Source organism: Cucumis sativus, chromosome 1, assembly GCF_000004075.3.
Source record: "Cucumis sativus cultivar 9930 chromosome 1, Cucumber_9930_V3, whole genome shotgun sequence".
Lineage (NCBI taxonomy): Eukaryota > Viridiplantae > Streptophyta > Magnoliopsida > Cucurbitales > Cucurbitaceae > Cucumis > Cucumis sativus.
This window is the reverse complement of record NC_026655.2, coordinates 17,510,704-17,534,944: the sequence shown is the minus strand read 5'-3', so window position 1 is coordinate 17,534,944 and position 24,241 is coordinate 17,510,704. Positions and strand designations below refer to the sequence as shown.

The 24,241-nt window shown below is 33.6% G+C and overlaps 1 protein-coding gene and 1 long non-coding RNA gene across 2 annotated transcripts; one reads left to right on the top strand and one right to left on the bottom strand.

The window, feature by feature from the left end:
* Positions 1 to 312: 312 nt before the first annotated feature.
* LOC101219029 (aldehyde dehydrogenase family 2 member C4) lies at positions 313 to 3,894 on the bottom strand. Its single transcript, XM_011658115.2, has 9 exons — positions 3,601 to 3,894; positions 3,366 to 3,508; positions 2,206 to 2,589; positions 1,898 to 1,987; positions 1,481 to 1,654; positions 1,274 to 1,411; positions 1,032 to 1,169; positions 874 to 935; positions 313 to 786 (listed from the first exon to the last, which is right to left on the bottom strand). The coding sequence occupies exons 1-9, from the start codon at positions 3,719 to 3,721 to the stop codon at positions 513 to 515; spliced, it is 1,524 nt and encodes a 507-aa protein (XP_011656417.1). The 5' UTR covers positions 3,722 to 3,894; the 3' UTR covers positions 313 to 512.
* Positions 3,895 to 14,807: 10,913 nt separating this feature from the next.
* LOC116402951 lies at positions 14,808 to 19,296 on the top strand. The gene is made up of 4 exons (XR_004215670.1): positions 14,808 to 15,077; positions 15,171 to 15,222; positions 18,812 to 18,891; positions 18,977 to 19,296. It is a non-coding gene; the product is annotated as an uncharacterized LOC116402951 (long non-coding RNA).
* The last annotated feature ends 4,945 nt before the right edge of the window (positions 19,297 to 24,241 follow it).

Here is a 24,241-nt window from a genome sequence, read left to right as displayed (position 1 = left end):
ATATTTGTTATTCCTTACCTTAATTCTGAATCTACTTATTGAAAGAAAATAAGTTTCCTTATTTTCATATTTGTTATTCCTTACCTTAATTCCGAATCTACTTATTGAAAGAAAATAAGTTTCTTGAAATTTTCTATTTCGAATCGTATCTCCCTGTAAGTTCTTAAGATTCTATAATATTTTGTTTTGTCTAATAAGTATTGTCCAAATAAATTCGTTAAAACATCTACAAACCAAAGATAATTGTATTAGATACAAAATGTAAAACATTTTTCTATATTTAAAGGATATTTCTAAAAAAAAAACACCAAATTTGTAGCTGTAAACTTTTAAATGATTTACACTCATTTGCAAGGAGACAAACGTGCATTATTAGTAAATAAAAAGAAAAAAGAAGAAAAAGTATAGTAAGATGGCTTGTAAGGAGACAAAGGTGCATTGCTAGTAAATAGAAAGAAAAAGAGAAGAAGAAAAAGTATAGTAACATGGCGCTGTCCGTACACACAAATAAATCAAAGCCAAGGAGTGTTAACCAAAGGAATCACAACAGACTTAGTTTGAAGATACTTGTTAATCGCATGCATTCCGGAGTCTCTTCCAAACCCACTCTCCTTATACCCTCCAAATGGGCAGCTTGGATCGAAAGCAAAGTAACAATTTATCCAAATCGTACCAGCTCGGATGGACCTCGACACCGTGTTCGCTATGTCTAAGCTATTAGTCACTATCCCAGCTGCTAACCCATACTTGGTATTGTTTGCACTCCTGATTCCATCCTCAATTGTCCTGCCACACAAAACAAATCTCAAATTCTTAAGTTGATAGATATACCGTGAATTTAATGTTTAGTTGGTATAAAGATTTTGATTTTACTTGAATTTAATGACAGAGAGGACGGGTCCGAATATTTCGTCTTGAGCAATTAGTGAATCTTCCTGAAGAATTAATTAATTAACATAAAGTGTAGTCAGAAAATTAAAAATAATAAATGGTGTAGAAAAACAGAGGATTTTATGAACTAAAGGGCAGACCTTGACATTTGTAAAGATTGTGGGTTCAATGTAATAGCCCACATTTCCTATACGCTTGCCCCCAGTTACCAACGTTGCTCCCTCTCTTTTACCATGTTCTATGTATTTCAAAATCTTATCCATTTGCTTTTTATCCACCTGCATTATTGTGATTAGTTTCATTTGGGAATGTAATTCACTGTTTTATGTAACTCTTCCATTAAATCTTCTAGTATAATTAAATCTTCTAGTATAATTATTACCTGGGGTCCATATTTAACATTAGGGTCAAAAGGGTCCCCCACAGCCCAAGATTTTGCCTTTTCAGTTATCTTTTTCACAAATTCGTCGTAGATTCCTTCTTGAACTAAAACTCGAGAGCCAGCCACGCAAATTTCTCCCTATACAAGAATATAATGTTATAAAATTCTAGTAAATTATAGATATATTTGGAAGTGAATTTAATATACCTTGTTGTAAAAGATGGCGAGAAGAGCTAGATCAGCGGCTTTTTCGAGATCCGCATCATTAAAGATTAGAAGTGGCGATTTGCCTCCTAATTCTAAGGACACTTGCTTCAGATTACTGGCACTTGCTGCTTGCATTACTAGTCTTCCCACTTTGGTTGATCCTGTGAAGCTCAACTAAAAAGTGGTATACAACGTCAATTAATTATATAATGCAATTCATATCTCTCCTTTCCACCCATTTAGTTGGGAAAAAAATTACATTGATTAGCTGATATATATAATATAATGTAGTATAGAATTATTTTAAAATCAAACTCTATTTGTAATAGATACTTTATAGTGCTAATAAAAAACTGGGTGATCATGTAATTTGTTTAAAATATTATATAGTTAATTATTATCAAAATTAATAGTTACCTTGTCAACGTCCATGTGGTTGGCAATGCTTGAACCTGCTGTGGAACCATATCCAGTCACAACGTTGAGTACTCCATCTGGTATACCAGCCTAACAAAATATAATACGTCCAAAATAAATATTCAAATTTATTAGCCAAAAAAGACAAAAAAGAAAAGTAAAATACACTTTGAGAGAAACCATATAATTGGACTAGAAAAGTCCACGTATGCGCAAAACATGACAAAAGACTATTATTATAAAAAAGAAAAAATAATAACAAAACTCCAAAACTCCAAAAAAAAAAAAGATGTAGGACAAAAACGGACCAGTTTAGCGAGATGGGCGTAAAAGAGTGCGGAGAGGGGCGTTTGTTCGGCGGGCTTGACGATCATGGTGCAACCGGCGGCTAAAGCGGGGCTGACTTTGAGCCAGAACATGGTGGTGGGAAAATTCCAGGGTATGATGTGGCCCACCACTCCGATGGGTTCCAATAACGTGTAACCGTGAAGCGGTTTTGACATTTTCAATACCTCACCGTGGAATTTATCCGCTGCACCTGCGTAGTACCGTAGTGTATTTGCAGCTCCCGGTATATCCATGATCTTTCCTAACACAAACAATTTTCCAGCGTCAATCGTATCCAACGCTGCCACTTCCTCCTTGTGTTCATCTATCAATCCCGCTAGTTTCGTCATAATCCTCCCTCTCTCCTGCACGTATTTCCCAACAAATCCTAAACATTAAATATTCCTTTCTTTTAACTTTTATCACCCAGTTAAAAAGAAAAAAACAAAACGAAAAAGCCAACATAACATCATTCTCACAAAACGTCACATTTTTTCTAATTTAGATTAACCACAACTTAATTCACTTTTTTTTAGTACAACATGGCAACTTATTGAGCTAAATGTGCCAATTCAGCCGGTAAAGCAATTAATTAAGCTGAAATCTATATAATGATTAATAATTGCATATTTCAAACTTTCCACTCCACTTTTTATGAAAGAAAAAACTGTGAAAATCATTAGTTAATACCAGCTGTCATTGTCAGACAGTTCCACATTCATGGGGTTGAAATAATGTCAGACATGAATTAACAACCGATTAGATTACGCCGACTTATAAGTTATAAGTACCATTCCCACCGATAAAACCTCATTTCTTGCCGTCTCACAATTACGTGACGAAACTTTATGTACTCACTATTCTATTTTTTTAATTATCCATCAAAATTAAACTATACATGTTTATAAATACTTGCAGTAGAATTAGATAGTCTTAATTAAGATCGATTCATACGTTATTAAAAAAGGAAAAAGTCAAATCTAACTTTTCGTCTTTGTTTTTCCTTTTTCTTCTGGGTACAAACTCCTAGGCTTTTGAAGTGTGTAGTGAAAAGAAAGGAAAAAATATATAGCTATTAATTAGTAGTATTGAGAAAAAGGGAATAAACTGAATAAAAAGGATAAAAAATAGAAATACATACGGCGCCGGACATACGGGGCCAAGGGCCATGGTCAAAGGCTTGACGGGCGGCTTTCACGGCGAGATCAACATCTTCTTTGTCACCGGCGGCAACCGTGGCAATAACTTGCTCAGTTCTCGGATCTATGGTATCAAAAGTTTTTCCTGTTCAACAAAATAAAAAATAAATTTGTAAATTGCTTTCAGTTTAATTTTCTGAGAGAGAGAGAAACAAAACAGATAAATAAACTCAAAACCTGAAACGGAATCAACGAATTCTCCATTGATGAAGAGTTTAGTGAATTTGATTTGAGGTATATTGGGATGAGAATCAGAATTTTTTCCATTGGAGTGAGTATGATTATTATTTTGGTCCATGGTGGAGGGGAAGAAGTGATGAGAGGTTTTAAATATTGTGAACGGGAAAAAAGATGTTTTAGAGGAGAGGGTGAGTTTGCATTTTTTCTTTTTATAGAGAAAAAGGGTAAAGAGAAAAAGGGATTTTATAGAGAAAATTTTGCACCGCTAGCTGTGGAACATGTAGTCCAACGTCTATACGTTCCCCGTGTGGATTACTTTCATTTAAATAAATTTCAACGTCGACTAATTATTAATAATAATAATAATAATGAAAACAGAAGGAAAAAACAAAAAACAAAACACAAAACCTCTCTTTTTCATCAACGTAATTATTTTGGGTATGTTAATTCATCTTACGTGACTATTTTCAAAATGGGCTACAATTAGTAATTGCATATCTATTTTTTATTTTTTATTTAAATGTTAGAGATTCAAATAAATAATAAATATGTATAATACTTGAGTTATTTTCGTTTTTGTGTAATTGTAATACAAAGAGTAAATACCCAAGTCTTGGATGATTGAAAAACAGTTAAAATATATGGTACAACAATTAACCTTTTTCTTATTATCATTATATTTACTTAATTATAGAATTTTTTATTTATAATTATTGAATGTTTTATACTTGAAGAAATAAGGGGTTTTTGAAGAATATTAAACTGGTGAAATATTTAGAATGTGTCCAATAATTTTGAAAATAGAAAAATGTGACACATTCACAATGAAAAATATAAAAAATGTCTTAGTAAACACGCAAATAATATACTAGTCATGCACGTATCATAATATATTTGGTACACGATCGTTTAGATTTGACTAAAATGTTTAACTACATGATCGTTTAGACGATTTATCTTCAAGATTTTTTAGTATACGGTCGTTTAAACTTGGCTACATGATCGAATCCAAAATCTAAACGCTTTTTTTTTCAAGTTTTTAGTACAAGATCTCAAGATTCTTTGGTACACGATTGTGTACTAATATTTCAACAATTTTTTTTATATTTAATACACAGTTTGAAAAAAATATAAGATTTATGATTGATTGAAAAGAAAGATCACGATTTCAAAAAAATATAAAAGAAAAGTTGTGTAGAAAAGAAAAAATTAGGGAAGAAGAAGAGAAAAAATATGAAAAAGAAGAATGAGAAACCTAAAATATTTTTAAAAAGTGAACAACTTTATGAGTTCTTATATTTAGGATAGTTAACAAAGTTAAAATAAAAAAATAAAAACGTGAAACTTTAAAAGAATAAAAATGAGATGTTCATCTAATTCAAATGTCAATGGTTAAAAATGAGTCTATCTTTGACAGAATATTCTTCTTTATAGGTCGAACATTCAATCTTTTTATTTTTGTAGTTGTACAATTTTTTAAAAAAGAATATATGTTCTACTTAATTTTTTTATTTTAAAAAATTGTGTAAAATTAATGGAAGAGGTAGGATATGAATTGGTTAATTACATACGGCCATATACCAAAATAAAAAGTCGATGAAACCAATAATTTTTCAAAATATTTCAGGTTTGTCTTTGTCGTTCTTGAATTTCGTAGGTCCAATTTCTTCCTTCTTCCTTTCCATCTTCTTTACAGTGGCAGTCATTGATGGTGTTCTCCTTCTCCTCCTCTTCTTCTGTAATTTTTCTTTTATATTTTCTTGAAATCATATATGAGCATTATTCTACAATTGTTATTATTCTTTTTCATTATACTTCTATTATTATTATCTTTGTTTTCAATCAAATCATCAATCTTGTATTATTTTTTTTCAATGTGTCGTGGATAGAGATGAACTACATGCGATATATTGTGTATCGTGAATTACACAATTGTGTATCATAAACTACACAGTCGTGTATCATGATCTACACGATTGTTTACTAGGGCTTTCCAAATCTATCATTTATTATGAACTATTTAATCATGTATCATGAACTACACAATCATATATCATAAACTACACATGATCATGTATATCATGATTTACACGATAGTTTACTAGGGCTTTTCAAAACCATTCTTTATCATGAACTAACAATCTTCCATCATGAACTATGTGATCGTGTATCATGAACTACGTGAACGTTTACTAGAGCTTTTCAAAATAATCGTTTATCATAAAACTACACGATCGTTTGAAAGAAGCATGCATGTGTGGCCGATTAATCGCATGTTGACTGGGGTACTTTTGGTATTTAACATTGTGGGCTTGTGGTATATATATTTTGTTTTTCAAAATTTTTCTATACAGTATAAATATTTTATCAGTTTGTTATCTTTAAAAAAAAAATTATTTGAATTTGTTTGTTTAAAAACTCTAATATTATTCTTAAAGCAGCTAGATTGTACACGCCTTTGACATTCTATCTTGTATAGATCCTACTACATAAATAGGTTACTTGACATTGATGTAATTAATGTCAAGTAGCCGTATACCTAACATTTTTTGAAACATCAGTACTCGACTGTCAAGTATACTTGATCATTTGATAAAAAAATATCAAATTATGTATGTTGGACTCCTTTTACCTGTTAAGTTGGGTGGATTCTTGACTTAATTATTTATCATATTTGGTTACTTTTGATATTTTATTTTCATCAAACATATGGATACTTAACCTTTAACATGTTTTTAATTTTAAGTATACTTTTTATTAACATATTAAATAAATTAAATTTTCCATTTTCCATTTCACATTTTAATATGATAGATTCATCCACAACCTAAACTCTCCAATCAACAGTAATTTCATTCGTCAATGTTATGTTATATATATATGTAACAAAGAGTTGCACAAATATGGTCGTATTTCAAAATTTACAATAATATGTCTTCTAACAACCCCTACCCAATACGATAGTTCTAAAATTACAAAATCAGTCCATATGTAGTATACAAAAAAATCAACTAAACTTTAGTTTCTGAAGGTACTGAATTTGGGTTTAATTTTGTTCCTCCTCCATTTCCATTTATTGAATGCGAAGACTTTAGTTTCTGAAGGTATTGAATTTGAGTTTGGATTATCATATTAAGTTGGAATAGGTTGCAATCAAGCTTTTGATACAATCAAGTCGTTAAGCCTCATATCCATTCTAGGAGGCAACCATAGATTACTTGTCCCTTCCCTCTTTCTCTCTATAATTGTACATACAAAATGAATTGAATTTGTTAGAGTCTTGTTATAAGGATAAGAGTTCATTATTCAATAGCATTGGAAGGGTTAGATGGTATAATATTTAATTTACTTTAATTTTATTCAAATTCATGTGATGTTATTATATTAATTTCCAATTATTGGTGTATTAGCATCAAATGGGTGATTTAATATTATGTCTACACATTTTTAACTTCAAAATTAATTAAAATATTTACATAAATGTAACAAAATTAAAAAAATATTTATAGTTCGGGTAACAAAAAGAAAAAAAAAGCCTATGAAGCCAATGATATATTTTTATAATTTTTAAATTTGTCCTTAAATATTGCGGAAAATTCGTCACTTCTCCTTCTTCTTCCTTTGTAATTTTTGCTCTTCCAGATCTTTTTCCTTTTTTCTTCCATACTTTCTTTCTTTTATTTTTGAACGATTTATTTTTTGATTTAAATCTACTATTTCATCTTCATCATTTTCGACAAGATTCTTTGAAGATATTTATACATATTGTTATCACATCTCCAAATTTAGAATAATGTTTGTCCTCCAGCATTACTATATATCATTCTTGTCCCAAGCACGATTGCTCTTCAAAGATTCTCCTTCCCCTTTATGTTTCTACACTTTTCAAAATGCGAGCAAGTTTTATTCGTTATTCAGGGTTTACTCTCATTGCGGACTTCTTACTATGAAAATACCCTTGTTCATTCCCCACAGTAAATCATGAAATTATTTCTAAGTTCAGAATGCAACAAGCTTAATACTCAAAATATCTTTGTTCATTCTCCACAGTAAATCTTATTCTCAACTTTAGAAATGGCTAAAGCTTTAAACAAATTTTGAATCCTTTTGTCTAGCGAAAGATGGATGCTTCTTATTGTATTTACTTTTGTTTTGGCAGTGACTGGAAAATCACAGGTACTCTATGAGTCTGTTTCTCTCCTCAACTGTAATTCGTATTGTCTCTTATTACTCAACTCTCTGAATTTTACTTTTGAAGTTATGCTTCTTATTTTTGTGAGAAAAGGCAACGTAGGAGCATTGCTATTTTAGTTTAATAAAGGAATACAAAATTTTTAAAAATTTCACTTTGGCTTTGTTTTAACTTTTGTTAAAACGCCTTGTCTTTTAATGCCTTAATAAGATTTCTAAAAAGTTTTGAAAGTTTTAACGCGGATCTCATGTACCCCAAATTTAGAGGTTGCAAAGTCTTCACTGCTAAAAGATAATGATAAGATTATTTATAGAAAAAATTTACAAAAGAGGTTTGAGGTTAAAACTTGCTCGCTTAACAAACTAGAGAAATATTTTCTAAGCACGGTAAGGTTTCTTAGCAAGTTAAACGCCTTAATAACAAATGAAACTTTATTTCGCATAATTTACTTCATTGAAGTGTTATTGAATCGCAAAGAAAAATTAGAATACTACAAAGCGAGTGTAGAATAATATGGGGAATATTCTAGATCTTGTTAATTTCATATGTAAAATAAAGAATACAATGATACATATACACCTAATTGGATAACCTATAAGGAAAGGATCAAAATATACAAATTACAATAATGTATTCCTAGATTATTGCTAAATTACTTTAATTACGGTGATACCCTCCCTCAAACTCAAGTTGGTAGAGTAGAAACCACCTTGAGTTTGTGAAGTAACAGAGTGAAACGAGGAGAATGGAGAGCTTTGGTGAAGATATCTGCAGGTTGATCAATGGTAGAGATAGATTGAAGATGGAGAGTGTTGCTTTGAAGATGATGACGGACAAAATGACAATCGTTCTCTATGTGCTTTGTTCGTTCATGAAATACATCATTGTGTGCAATCTGAATGGCACTGCGGTTATCACAATGGAGAGTAGTAGATGATGTTTGTGGGGCTCCCATATCAGTAAGAAGCCAACGAAGCCATAATAATTCTGAAGTGGCATCAGCTAGAGCACGATATTCAGACTCAGTGCTAGACCGGGAAACAACAGATTGTTTCTTGCTACGCCAGGAGATAAGAGCATCACCTAAATAAAAACAATAGCCAGTGGTGGATCTTCTATCAGTAGGATCTCCTGCCCAATCAGCATCAGAGAATCCAGAGAGAACCAGAGAAGACTGTGAGGAGAAGTGGAGACCATGACCCAAAGTGCCTTTAATGTAGCGAAGAATCCGAAGGACAGCAGTGAAATGAATAGTACGAGGAGCGGCCATGAATTGACTGACTATGTGAACTGCGAACGCAATATCAGGGCGAGTTACAGTTAAGTAAATCAAGCTACCAACAAGTTGCCGGTACAAAGTAGGATCGTCAAGGGGAACACCATCATAAGGAGTAAGTCGAACATTTGGATCCAGAGGTGTTGAGGATGTTGTAGAATCAGTAATACCAGATCGACTGAGTAGGTCAGAAGCATATTTAGCTTGAGATAAGTAATAACCATCAGACACGGAGGTGATCTCAAGGCCAAGGAAATAACTGAGAGGTCCTAAATCCTTCATCTCAAAGTGCTTTCCCAGGTAGCATTGCAATTCAGATATAGCTTGAGGGTCATCGCCTGTAATAATCATGTCATCAACATATAAAAGAAGGAGTACAATACCATTAGGTGTCTGGCGGGTGAACAAGGCTGAATCATGAGGGCTGGAAGTGAACCCAAGTTGAGTAATAGTGGAGCTAAAAGTTGCAAACCAGGCTCGAGGAGCCTGTTTGAGACCATAGAGAGCTCGTCGAAGAAGACATACTTTCTGATGTGGCGGAGTAGTACCAGGTGGTGGTTTCATATAGACTTCTTCAGATAGAGTTCCATTGAGAAATGCATTTTTAACATCCATTTGTAAGAGGGGCCACTGTTTTGCAGCTGCAATGGCTAAAAGACTACGAACAGACGTCATTCGAGCTACTGGAGCAAACGTTTCTTCATAATCAATGCCATATTCTTGAGAATAACCTTTGGCTACAAGTCGTGCTTTGTATCGTTCTATAGAGCCATCAGAGTGCGTTTTGATTTTAAAGATCCATTTACAGCCAATAGGTTTCTTTCCAGGAGGTAAGTCCACATACTCCCAAGTATGAGTCTTTTCTAAGGCTTGAAGTTCTTCATTCATTGCTTGCTGCCATAATGGGTTAGTGCTGGCTTCCTTATACGAGGAAGGTTCAACTAAAGACATGATGGTGGAGAAACAATGGTAATCTTTAAGATGAGAGGGAATTTCTCTTACCCGTGTAGATCGTCGGATTGGTGTAGATTCAGGTTCCTCAAGAGGGGCAGATGGAAGATCCGGGAGTGCAGAAATATGGTCCGATTGAGTGGGCTCAGGTATAGGTAACATGCAAGGTGTAGTGTCAGGTGTTGAATCAAGTGAGGGAAAAAGGTCAATAGACGGATCGGTGAAGAATGGGTGAGAACTTGAAAGAGATTCATGGAATGAAGAAAGACTAGAAAACATACGATGTTCCCAAAAGGTGACATGACGAGATATACGTAATCGTTGAGAGATGGGGTCCCAACAACGAAATCCTTTATGTTCAGTACCATAACCCAAGAAGCAACATAGACGTGCACGTGGTTCAAGTTTGGTATGTTCATGAGGATGTAATAATACGAAACATGCACAACCAAAAATTTTTAGATTGGAGTAAGAAGGGGAAGTACCGTATAGTCTTTCAAAGGGAGAAACATTTTTAGTGACTTTTGAAGGAAGACGATTGATGACATAGACAGAGGTGAGGGCAGCCTCGCCCCAGAATTTTTCTGGACAAGCAGCAGATAGAAGCTGAGCGCGAACAGAGTCAAGAATGTGACGATGTTTGCGTTCAGCTCTTCCATTTTGCTGAGAGGTGTGAGGACAGGAGCGTTGAATCAGAGTGCCTTGCTGGGCAAGGAAGGAAAGAAGGTGAGAGTCCTTATATTCCATCGCATTATCAATTCGAAAGATTTTAATTTTGCTGGAGAATTGAGTGTGAATCATATTTGCAAAATCAACATATATTTGATATAAGGAAGAGCGATGTTTAAGAAAGTAAATCCAAGTAAAACGAGAATAGTCATCAATAAATAAGACAAAGTATCGATAACCATTAACGGTAGTACAAGGAGCAGGACCCCAAATGTCAGAATGAATAAGGTCAAAAGGCTTATTACATAGAGAGGTGGAATTAGGAAATGATAAAGCAGGTTGTTTTGCAAGTTTGCAATTTAAGCAATCAAAATGACTGAATTTTGAGACATTATTCAAATTACCAGTAGAAACTAAATTACGAAGTTTATCAGAGGATGCATGACCTAGACGAAGGTGCCACTGATATATAGTGGTATCAGTGACTGGTGCAGAGATAGGTGGAAACTCAGGAGATTGCTGAAGATATGTAAGCTCAAATAATCGTCCCACCTTCCGTCCCGTACCAATCACTTGCCCCGTTTGAGAATCCTGAACCTGACACCCATGAGAAGAAAAGATAACAGTTAGTCCGAGATCACAAAGTTGGCCAACAGAAGCTAGGTTGAATGTGAGTTTTGGAACATGATAGGTGTTTGACAGTTTTATGGTGGGTGTGTTAACAGTACCAACGTGAGAGATAGGCATATGATTACCATCAGCAGAGTGAATTGAGGGAAGAGATTGAACATGAGTAGGTGAGGATAATAATGAAATGTCAGCAGTCATATGATTGCAACAAGCTGAATCAAGGAGCCAAGATGTACCTGGAGTGACGGCAAGAGCAGTAGAGTTGGAAGAGATCACCTGTTTCAGTAAGTCATGAAGATCATTTAACTGAAAATTCTGAGGTGTGGTGATATCAGATGAGGTAGCAGCAGCAACAATAGGTGGAGAACTGTATTTAGTGGAGGACTTGGGTTTATATGAAGCACCAGGAGGGCGGGTGGGACAGTTGTCCAAGATATGACCTCGTTTGTGGCAATACCTGCACTCAATAGTAGGACAATTAGCGAACTTATGACCATGAAGTTTGCAATTTTTGCAGAAAATAGACTCATTAGCCGATCGTGAATGGGTGGTTGCAAGAGCGACATCAGAGGGCAGAGAGGAAACAATGCCAAGGCGGTTTTCCTCAAATAAGATTTCTTGTATGGCAGCATCAAGAGTCGGCAGAGGGTTACGATGTAACAATGCAGCACGGACTGATTCATACTCTGGGCGAAGACCCATAAGAACTTTGATGAGGCGAATATGCTCCGGTTTGATTTTTGCCTGATCTAATTGAGTCCAGATTGGTTGAAGAGTTGCAAGATACTCGTTCACAGATTGTCCTACCTCCTGATTTAGACTAACAAGTCGAGAGTGCAATTGGTAATAGTGAGCAAGTCCAATAGACTGAAAACGTGTGGACAGAAAATCCCAGAGTTCTTTTGCCGTATCAAATGCATCAAATTGTGTGTGAATTGCTGGAATAGAGGTGTTACCCAACCAAGTGATGATCTGATGGTTTTTGCTATCCCAATCCTCAAGACGTTCAATGTATTTGTCGGTTTCTGCAGTCGTTTCTTGAACAGTGACATCAGATGGGTCTGTATCAATATTTTCAGTGGTGTCCATCGTAGGAGTAGGTTTGACAGGTTTAGTGATATCTCCAGTAACGATGCGCCATAACTTTCGACCTATCAAAAAACTCCTCATTTGGTGGGCCCAAGTAATATAATTAGTTCCATCGAGAATGGTGCTAATGGGACGAGCAACTTCATGTTTCTCCATCTAAAGATAATTAGCTGCTGTAGGTTCACAGAGTATTTGCGGCTGGGATTTCACTGGAATTATGTTATTTCACGGCAGGGGGTTACCAACAGGTGAGTGTCTTCACGGCAGGAGGTCTTCAAGGCAGAAGGTTGCTGGAGTTCGTGGCGCGGCTGTTTCTTCACAGCAGGAGGTCGCCAGCAGAGGTCTTCAAGGCAGTAGGTTGCTGGTGACGACGGCGAGTTCGCAGTTCACAGAATGTCTTCACGGTTGTTTCTTCACAGCAGGAGGTTGCTGGAGTTCGCGGCGCGATTGTTTCTTCACGGCAGGAGGTCGCCAGCAGGTGAACGACTTCACGGTGAGATAATGTCTTCACGGCAGGGTTTTTCCGGCAGTAGGAGGTCGCCAGCAGGTGACGGCGGCAGGAGGTTGCGGCAAGGTGTCGTGAAGCGTCTTCACGGCAGGAGGCTGCGGCAAGGACCGAGGGGAGATCAGCGTCTGGCGTTCGTGGAAGCGTCTTCACGGCAGGGAGATTGACCGAGGGGAGATCTGGCGTTCGCGGAAGCGTCTTCACGGCAAGGAGCGGAAGCGTCTTACGGCAGGACTTCACGGCAAGGAGCGAAACCTTCTTCACGGCAGGACTTCACGGCAAGGACCGAGGGAAGATCTGGCGTCTGGCGTTCGTGGAAGAAGGTTGCGGCAGGAAGATTGACCGAGGGGAGATATGGCGTTCGTGGAAGCGTTTTCACGGCAGGGCTTCACGGCAGAGTTTTTCCGACGGCGGCGAGTACAGTAAGTCTAGGGTTTTGGCTCTGATACCATGTAGAATAATATGGGGAATATTCTAGATCTTGTTAATTTCATATGTAAAATAAAGAATACAATGATACATATACACCTAATTGGATAACCTATAAGGAAAGGATCAAAATATACAAATTACAATAATGTATTCCTAGATTATTGCTAAATTACTTTAATTACGGTGATAGCGAGGAGCCAAACTTGGGACAAGGAAGATTAAACGTAAAAGAATAATATTATAACTTGTGACTTACCTTGTAAAAGGCAAAAATAAAACTTACATAAAGCTTAATTAAAAAAAATAATGACACTTAGCATCCTTTTGAGATTACGGCAGCAAACAAGGTATGTGTGAAAATGATTTTGGGGGGTTTTCTCCTCCTTTCTACTGGGGTGTTCATAAAATATTTGAAAACTAATTCGATTTAACAAACCGAATCAAACTAAATCGAAACCGATTCCGTGCGGTTTGGTGCAGTTTTTGTTATGTTAAAACCGTTTCTTATGTGATTTGATTTTGTTTAACGTTTTAAACTGATTCTAAAACCGAACTGAATCGATTCAATTTCAAAAATTAAGTAAATTTAAAGAAATGTTCATAAAGATTTTGTTTCTAAAACTCGGTTAAATATGTTGACTCGAGATCCACTGAGATCTAAAATATAAAGAAAAATTTTATAGAACTCGGTGCTTTGGTGGCTCGAGATTTCCCGAGATTTAAAATAGAAAGGTAAGTTTTATCAAACTTGATGCTTTGATAGCCAGATATTCTCTGGAACTTAAAACATAAAGGCAAATTTTCTGGAACTCGATGTTTTGGTGGCCCGAGATTGTTCAAAATTTGAAATAGAGAGGCAAATTTTATCGAATTCACTACAAGAAAAACTCTCTACTACGACAGTTCTTTATATTACAAAATGGAGGGAAAAAACTGTCACAAAAGGTGAAAAAACACGTTTTTGGCGGGAAAATGCGAAATTTTTCGGATAATACTTTTTGCGACAATTATTTTATGTCATAGAAGATATATGAAATGATTTTTTTAATTTTAATAAATTAAATTTAAATTTAAATGAAAATTAAGGTTAATTAAGATTTTTCTCCAAATCAACATTTTTTTTCCAAATAAAAATTTTCCCCCAAATAAAAAACTCTCACTCACACGAAGAAGTCATCTCCAAATGCGAAGAAGGCCATCTCCGGACATTCGAAGGCCATCTCCGGACTACTCCCGATCCTGTCACCGCCACCACCGCTCGTGCCCAAATCCCCGTGATTGCATCTCCAACTTCCGCTTCGATGATACAATGTACTCCAAGTTGTTTTGCATTCACTTTGCTTGCAAAAATTGGAGATTCTTTCAGGTTTATAATATCTAATCTCTCTTTGTTTCTACGTGTTTAATTAGTAACAAAAATCTAAAAAAAGTTGGACTCGTCATCTTCTCCAAGAATCCAATTAAATCAAAGATCCAAAAAGCCACTAAAATCCAAATTCATTTCACATTTTAAGTACCCTCCAAAAATCTTGAACAATTTGTAGCGGCACAAATCGAGGACAACCCATTTCTACCACCATCCTCCACTTTCAATCCCTTCTCACACACAATCTTTAGAACAACACCATGCCTCTCACCGGCTTCATCGACTCCTCATCAACCCCCAAGATCGATGATATGGGTATCCCTTTCTCAACCTCACCGTCAATGGCTTCTTGAAGATCGGATCCGTATGTGTTTCTTGTTTTATATATTCTTGATTTTTTGTGTGTGTTTGTTATGACTAAATTTGAAACGAGTTATGTTTGTTTGGTTCTTTTTAGGTCGCTGCTACTCGAGCGGCTGCTAAGGATGCTTATCATGTTGTTAGAAAAGGTTTTGTTTTTCTCGCCTTTTTCTGTGAAATTGGTTTCAATTTCTTGCTTTCTTTATTGAGTTTATGGCGTTGCTTTTGATTATGTAGGAACAATTTCTATTCGCAAATTTGAAAATATCGTTAGTATCTCTTGCTTCAAACTCAAGTTGTGGAGTATGCTAGCTTATGGCTTTTGAATGCTGAAATTTTCAATTTGAGAATGTTTATAATTAGGAACGAGACTCTTAATTAGTAGATTATAGTGACCTCTATTTTTCTATTTGTTGGGGTAGTTTCTATTTTGAATTATCTAACACCTAAGTTTAGAGTTTTACATGAATAGACCAAGATTACATCCAAATTAGATAAATATCAATGTAATGAAAGTATGGTTAAGTAAGACTAATAGTTCTTATTTTTTTTTTATATTTAAGTACTTTTTTGCATACTCTGGTTGTGAATCACTCCAAAACTCAGCATCTAATTAAATTATTGATGGAACCAAAAAATCATGGTCGCAACTCCACAACTTTAGTCTTTTCTCTTTTAGTTGCTTATTATAGTTTTATTGTGGAGACCAAAATTTGATGTATTGAATAAATATAAAACGATTCTCATTTCTTATTCATGGTACTTCACCGTCTAGGAATGGAATAAGAAAAAGAGAATTTGAGTTTCTATTTCAAGGATATAATTATTTTCTTGTTTTTTTACTTTAAGATGTTTAGTTAATTTCAATTGATGGAGAAAGATAGAAGGTAAATTTCATTTCTTAGTGTAGGATTTAGACTAAACTCTTCCTTTACCTCTCCCTCTGGGCTGCTATGTGTCTCAAGCTAACCTTTCTATTTTGTGATCATACTAAGTAATGGCAAGTAAAGGAGATACTGGTTAATTAGCTAGTTGAGCTTATTTCAATAGTTACAATTAAGAAGTATGGTTGTTTTTGAAAAATTAGTCCTTTAACTGTATGAAACTATATTTTCTTTTTATGACTATATTTTCAGCTTTAATAGAAATAACTATTAAATTTTTATGAACACAACTTTACCCTTGGTCTTTATTGTCATATCTTTATTGCCTAGGCTTTTCACATCTGGCATAGCTACTTTCTATGAAGGTTTCTACAAAAACAAATGAATCAATATAATTAAGGGAACAATAGCAACTGGTTTTACCTCAGATTCAAATGGAAAAAGGTTTATAGTCGTTTGCATAATAAATGTGTGCTTTTGTTTTAGTTTGAGATTTGTGTTTCGCCACCATCGGTATTAAAAAATTTATTGTCCATTTAATAAGAACTATTTGTTTTATTGACTTCATCATCAGGTTTAGTCTGGTCATAGTAGAATAAAATTTGTGTTGTATATACCTCTTTGGTCATATATGAGCTTCATGAGAAGATTGTTCTTTGGTATTGAGGGGAGCCTAATACTTCATCATTAGTTGAGAAATAGTTCTCTAACTCTAACTTAACAAGAACCTAGAGATATGTATTTGTTGCTGGCAATAGGCAGTAGGCCTTTATTTATCCACTAGTACAAAAGTGGACTACGACGACAGTTATTTACTGTCGCGAACGGATTTCGCGACAGTTATTTTCAGTCATAGAAGCGGGAGTCATGGAAAGGCCTTCGACGACAGTTTTTGAAAACTGTCGCAATAGGTTGTTTTATGACATGAAATAAATGTCGTTAATCAACATTCAACGACATTCAATAACTGTCATAATTTATTTTATGACATTCAATAACTATCATCATTTCTTTATTAACGACAGTTAAATAATTGTAACGAATTCTATTATCGTGACATGTATTAATTGTCATGAATATGTTTTTCGCGACAGTTTTTTTTTTGTAAAAATGTCATTGTTTAGTTATTGACGACATTTTTTTCCAGTCAACGATTGTGCAATCGTGACAGTTTTTCGATAACATTAAATGTCATTGTTTTTCCATTGACGACATTTTTTTCCAGTCAAATATAATGCAATCGTGACAGTTTTTTTTTTAAAAAAATTGTCATTGTTTATCTTATGACGACATGTTATTCCTGTCACATATTAAGCAATCGTGACAATTTATTTTGTTAAATAACTGTCATCGTTCTCCAATTTACAACAACTATTAACTATCACATTTCTCAATTTCCTATAGTTTTATTTTGTTCTCCATGCAGCTCCACCATTACACGAACCATTAGAATGACAATAATGTAGCTGAGAATGACAAATTTGAAATTATACAAGTTTCACACCAATGTACAAGAAAATAGCCAACACTTTAATATATATACACTATAATACGATTTATAATATTTGTACATCTTAATACAAGTTTCAGTAATCCACATGTACGAAATACTAACCCTTAATCAAAAAATATCTTAAATAGCATTCGAATATATTTGACTGGACCAACCGAGAATGTTCGTTTCTGGAAATGATATTTGAAACAAAACTCATGAACTTGTCGACTCCAGTTGAACCTACAAAGAATCCATAACACATACGTACAGTCAATGAATAACTAAATCAACGTCTCAACAAAATACAGAACACAAACAAGAACTTCAACACTTGATTCCATGAAATGAAAAGAGAAGACCATGAGGACTATATTAGGCAAACACAACAAACAAAGACAGAACCAGCGATGGAGACGGCAGATCGGCGCGCGGGACGACTCCTGCAAGGTTGCTTCACGAACCGGAGATGGAGACGGCAGATCGCGGGCTATGGCGGGAAGGAAACGGAAGGGAAGGGAGAAGGAGACGGTGGAGTCGTCGCGGCGTACGGGAGGAAGGAGAAGAGGCGCGGCGGTTGCGGCTGGGGAGAAGGGGAAGGACGCACGGGGAGGAAGAAGGAAATAGGGAAAAGAAAGAAAAAGGAAAAAGAAAAGAAAAGGAAAAAAGAAAAATTTTTTAACCCTAACATTCTATGACAGTTAATAACTGTCGCGAAAAGTGTTTTCCGAAAAATTTCGTCTTTTCTCGCCAAAAACGCGAAATTTTATATTTCGTGACAGTTTTTTTTTCTTCCATTCATTTTTTGAGATATATAACTGTCATTGTAGGGTAGTTTTCTTATAGTGATCAAACTGTAGTTTAAGTCTTCTTTTTCTTTGTCACACTGTCAAGCATTTTACAACAAATGTATTAACTTTTTAACATTAAGGAGTTTTTGTGTTTGAACTTCCACCCAGCAATATAAAATATGAGGTTTGTCAATCAATGGTCCCAATTTAAACACCAAAACAAAATGTAAAAAACTAGTTAGTTGAACAATAGTTTATGGGTAAGTTTTATTTGACATGGATAGCAAAATTTCTTTTAGTTCTATTCAAAGGTTTAAGCCTATATCATTTCTATTTATAAGCAGTATATCATGTAAATTTTCTCCTAAATCTCTTTCTATATGACCCTTTGTATAGCATATCTCCATTGGAGCAATGTAATTATCTTATCTTTCTCTCTTCCACTTGCTAAGTATTTGGTTGATATATTTTCTTAGATTGTCACTGAGTTCATTAACCCAATATTGGTAAATATTCTTTCATATCTCTTTTTTGGTTAGTGATGTTAAACTTTACTCTTAAAATATCGGAGGTGTTGGAGCGGTGGAGAAGTGCAAATGCAGTATGCTTTGATGTTGATAGCACAGTTTGGGTTTAGTGACAATCATTGAGGTGACTTTGCTAGTTCTCAATCTCTAAAGTCAGTTGCCAATATTATACAAACTTCACATATATTGCTCATGTTTAATTGATCTAGGCAAAATATTACATCAAGATCTTGGTGGGTGACTTCATCAAGATTGGAAAAGTGGTCTACGACCACAGTTATTTTCTGTTGCAAATAAAATTCGTGACAGTTATTTACAGTCATAGAAGCGGGAGTCATGGAAAGTCATTCCATGACAGTTTTCTAAAACTATCGCAATAAGTTTTGATGTTGTGAGATTGTTCGGGATTTAAAATAGACAAACAAATTTTATCGAATTGGATGCTTTGGTGGCCTGAGATTCTTTGAGATTTAAATCGAACTGAAACCAAACCCCATATGCGGTTCGGTTTTTATTCAGTTTGACCAAACAGGTGTTTTTTTGGTTTCATATGAGATTTTTTTGCATTTTATACTGGGTTAGGATACATTGTAGGGTTTTCTAAGGTCAAGAAATAGGCGATGAAGGTTAATTTGCCTAAAAGAGTTATTGGCGGGAAATAAGGTTTGAATGAAATATTAATTAAATATGATTTAATTAATTATTAACTAAATGATTAATTGTTAATTAATTAGTAGATTTGATAATAGAATCTCATGATTCTCTCCTACTTCTTTCCATATTCCAAGAAGGAATGACAATTATAAATATCTAGAAGAAAACATTTTTTTTAACGAACTGATCAAGAAAAAATAGCCAAGACTTTTGCTCTCTGCAAAAAGAAAATAGTTTATCTCAAATATCTCTAAACTTTTTTTCATCCCAATTGGTTCTCACAAACCAATCTCATCCTAGAGGATAGGAAGGTCTGTGATGGGTGGTGTCCCAATTTGGTGGTTTATAGATTCAGAGACATCAACATATGTAAGTTCTCTGTATCTTTTAAATAAAAAGCATGCTTAGTTTTTATTTAAAATTTTGATTCTAAAATCTTGCCAATGTAATGGTATTTTGGGATTCCCAAAATTAAATTGAGTAATGGATCTTTAAAATCTTCTGCTGCCATAGGACTTTTATCCCGTCACTTACATGTATGAATAGTCTCGCATCCCAGACCCAAGTCAAGTAGTTTTTGTTTCGATTCGTAGAAAGAACTAGGGATAGTAGTACTACGCATTGAAAATGCACTTTTTTAACAGTTCTAATAACATGTCAAAGAACTTGTTACTCCAATCGTTGAGAACTTTCACATGTATCAACTTAACCAAAAAGTTTAAGGAGAAAAATTATAAACAACCAAGGTATAGCTCACTATGTTATTCATTCAATAAGTCTTGAAATATATTTGTTGTACACCACTATTAAACATCATGTCATTCTTCAAACCTAGCTTCCTTCGTTTCTTCTTTGTGTTCAATTGGAGCTTGTAAATTGTGAAGCATACCCAACATTTTATTTGCTTCAGGAAAAAGGTTACTGCTAGTTCCTTCATCAAAAGGGTTACTGCTAGTTTCTTCATCAAATCCTTAATTTCTATACCTCTATGCAAGTTCACTGGCTCCCCATGATACACCTAATCTGTATAGGAGGAGGCTATTCCAATAATTAATAGATGTCGCTCCACAACATCTAATAACTCCCAAATTGAGTTCATACATCTATTGCATGGACCCCTTATTCGTTTGTAAGCATCAACATGAAACTTTAAAACCTCTAAAAATTGGGACACTCCCTCTCTATACTCAACCGAAAGTTTATTTCTAAGTTTCATCCAACTTTTGTCCATCATTAAAGACCTAAAACATAAATAGATTTGATTGTTGAATGTTAGAAAAAACAAAGTTGAGAGGAAATCTAAAAATATATATTATCTGAGACATAAGTTGTTAGGGTTTCAAGGAAAGAAAGAAATTCTAAGACATAACAACCCTTAATTTGATGGATTCTTATTTTTGAATGGAAACAAGTTTGGATCTCTATTAATTTTGGTTACTCTTGGTGGTGATTACAACAAAAAATGCTTAACAATATTTAGCAAAACCCCTCACTTCTACCACAAAATATTTAGTCTTATATTATCTCTTTCTCTCCCGCCTCGAACTTACTCCATGACCAAACTACACCTCATAATAAGTACCCAATCTTGCAACTTTTTCTCTAAAGCTATGTTTAAAGTACTAAAGGACTACCATAACTGTAGGATAGCTAAAAAACAAATCAGCTGTAAGATACTTCAATCTTTAAAGCTAGCTAACATTTTCAACAAACAACACTACTAAAAAACTTAAAAACTATATATGTTTAAATTAATGACTACCATAACTGCATGATAAACAAATTCACTTTCAAACTCACAATAATTAAGTTGAATATACTTCCACAACAAAACAACATTTCACAACAAAAAGTTCATACAAAATTTATAAGAAGATTTTCAAATATGCTCCCTAGTAAGATTCTCTAAATCTACTTTCAAATTGAACTCGCCAAATTCATTTCCAAACTTTATACGTTTAACAATGCAACACTCAACAAATATATATATACAAAGGACAATAACAATAAGTCAACAATAAAAACAAAATTTACACAATCAACAACAAATTAAAGTCAACAACAAACACAAAAGAATCAACATTTTAAATCCACAACAAGATCCACAACAAAATGAACATAGTTCACACATTATTGATACAAAAGAATTATATACTTGTAGGTTGGTGGAGGCGCAAGTGAATAAAAAGATTGGCGGTGGCGAAAAATAGAATAATAGATCAAGAGGCCCTTAGGAATAATTGAAAAAAAACAATCACAAATTTTATAATATTTCTAATCCATAAACCAAAGGTATGATTCAATTTTCCATTCATTGTTTTTCCTTTTAGTTTTGGACAGGTTTCATTCAACATTTTAAATAGATTGTTTAGTTTGAGTTTAAACATACTAGATGAATTGTTTTTTTTCTAAGAAAAGATTATCATAAAAATAGATATGTTGAATCACTTGTCAAATTCGTAAGCATAAAACAAATACGCTAAACCACTTGCCAGATACATATCAAATAAGTATCTAAAAGTATCGATATCTGATATACATTCTTTATCTCACATGAAGTATTTGTGTTTCATACCATGTTAGTATGGGAACAAAAGAAGAAAATTGCATACTTCATTCATTATTATGTGTCATGTGCGAGGTTCATACAAATAAATATATTGGCATGAAAAGTGAGTATACTCCTCTGGTGTTAAAACTTTTCCTATTTGATCAAGCGTGCATATTTGTTTAATTGAATTTTTATTGGCTTGCCCATGTTAAGTTGTTTAAGATCGTCCAATTGCAATGGAAAGAGTTTGAGTAGGTGCTATTAATAATTGGAGGAACGCCTAGAATTTAAGTATGAACGCAGTTATAAAATTGAAATCTTGGGTTGTTTTTAATACTTCTTTTTAACTTTAAAACATGTCTTTAAATTTATATGACTACACGTGTTGCACATATTTCATGTTCGATGTTGGAAATGAAATGTAAGTAAATTTGAGATAGCAAACAAACTAGTCATATTTACATTTATAAAACAAATACTTTGAAATAAAAGAGTGAACATATTTTGTGCTTACATATTGTTCGTGTTTTCTAAATCAATAAATTTAAATTTAAATAATATTGTCTATTACAAATGGATCCAATGGATTCAAGAATGATGGTCATAGTAGAAAAAGGGATACTTGCAAAAATAGCAAAATAAATTATAACAATTAAGTTCATAGCACACACTTTTATTATTTGCGAAAATGGCAAAAACGAAGCCCAGCCCACACATCAAAAGGTAAAATGTCACAAATGTCCTCGTTACTAATATACGTCTAATACACCTTATACATGTCTGATACACCTAATGTATCCCTCAATACACTTGATACTTATTGATACACTCGATACATTTAATTGATACACTTGATGCACCTGATACTCTTTGATACACTCAATACATTTTGATACACATATGAATAATTACTAATATATGTTTGATACACTCGATATACTGCAGATACATTTAGTATTTTTCACTTATGCAATTGATTGATTAAATGCACTTGATATGCTTGAAGTCCTACGTATACAATTGATATACACTTATAAACTTGATTCATATACTTGATAATGATTCACTTTATTGATATGCTTTAACAATATATTGTGTTGATATACTTGATAATGATACACTGAGTTACATCATTCATATACTTAATAATACTCTAATGAATTGCATAAAATTTGAAAAAAACGAAAATCACGTAATAAGTATATTAACCAACTAATACATATAACATAAGTATGCCACAACACTGATATACGAAATTGAGACAAAGTAAAATAAAAAAATTAATATAAAAAAATAAAATAAAATCATTTGAAATCAGATTCAACTCAAAATACACATCGAAGAAAGTAAAAAACAATCACAAATGAAGTTAAATTACTCCGATTAACAACCATTATATTATATTTCATATAGCAATTATTGTACTATTTATATTTTAAAATTAAGATTAAGACAAAAAGAAAAAATAATTTTTCTAGCATAAGAATAAACAAATAACTAGGGCCTTAAAAAGTGGTAAAATAAATAAATAATGAGTAGGACATTAAAAAGAGGAAGATAAATAAGTTATTGAAAGGTAGTTTATGAATAATAACAAATTTAAGATGGAGAAGTGAAAATTTTACCATATTTGCAAAATTAAAAACCAATGTGTTAAAATTGCTATATCATATTCTCGAAATGCTATCCTATGCAATTTTCCATAGAAAAAAGAATAAAAGAAGGGACTAAAGAAACAAGGCTAAGAATGGGCAAAACTTGGTTGGCCTTGGTAAAGAGGCAGGGTAAGGACGAGCCTTGGAAGAGATGAGAAATAGACCCAAGAATGAGATAGATAATGAAGAACGACTTCTAGAAAAAATAGTCATTCATTCATAGTACCAAAAGCGTGTAAGTTCTCTTTCAATAGTGTAACTTGTTGCTGCTACTTGTATCTGTCATTGGTTAGTGCTTAGATATATATATATATGTGTGTGTGTTTGTGAAGTTCAAGCTTCTTTAGTATGTTGATTTAAAGAACTTCCATATACGTCAAGATGAAGGACGTGATTCAGGGAGAGATCTTCCAATTTACTACCTTAATCTATTGATTGATGGAAAATTGATTAAGGGGGAGATTTTGATTACCCATATCTATCTTTGAAATAGTTGTGATAATGTTATTAACTGTAATATTGTATCACTTTTAATACTGAATGAAGACGTTAAGTGAGAAACTCTGTACTAAGAACCATAATAGTTTGATTATGATTTATATTTATCAAAGAAA

Excerpts from the sequence above, each read along its gene's own strand:
- LOC101219029 (XM_011658115.2), bottom strand. The coding sequence starts at position 3,721 with ATGGACCAAAATAATAATCATACTCACTCCAATGGAAAAAATTCTGAT. Across the intron at positions 1,655-1,897 it reads ACCACATGGACGTTGACAAG|TTGAGCTTCACAGGATCAAC; the intron begins GTAACTATTAAT and ends ACCACTTTTTAG. Across the intron at positions 936-1,031 it reads CAATCTTTACAAATGTCAAG|GAAGATTCACTAATTGCTCA; the intron begins GTCTGCCCTTTA and ends TTAATTCTTCAG.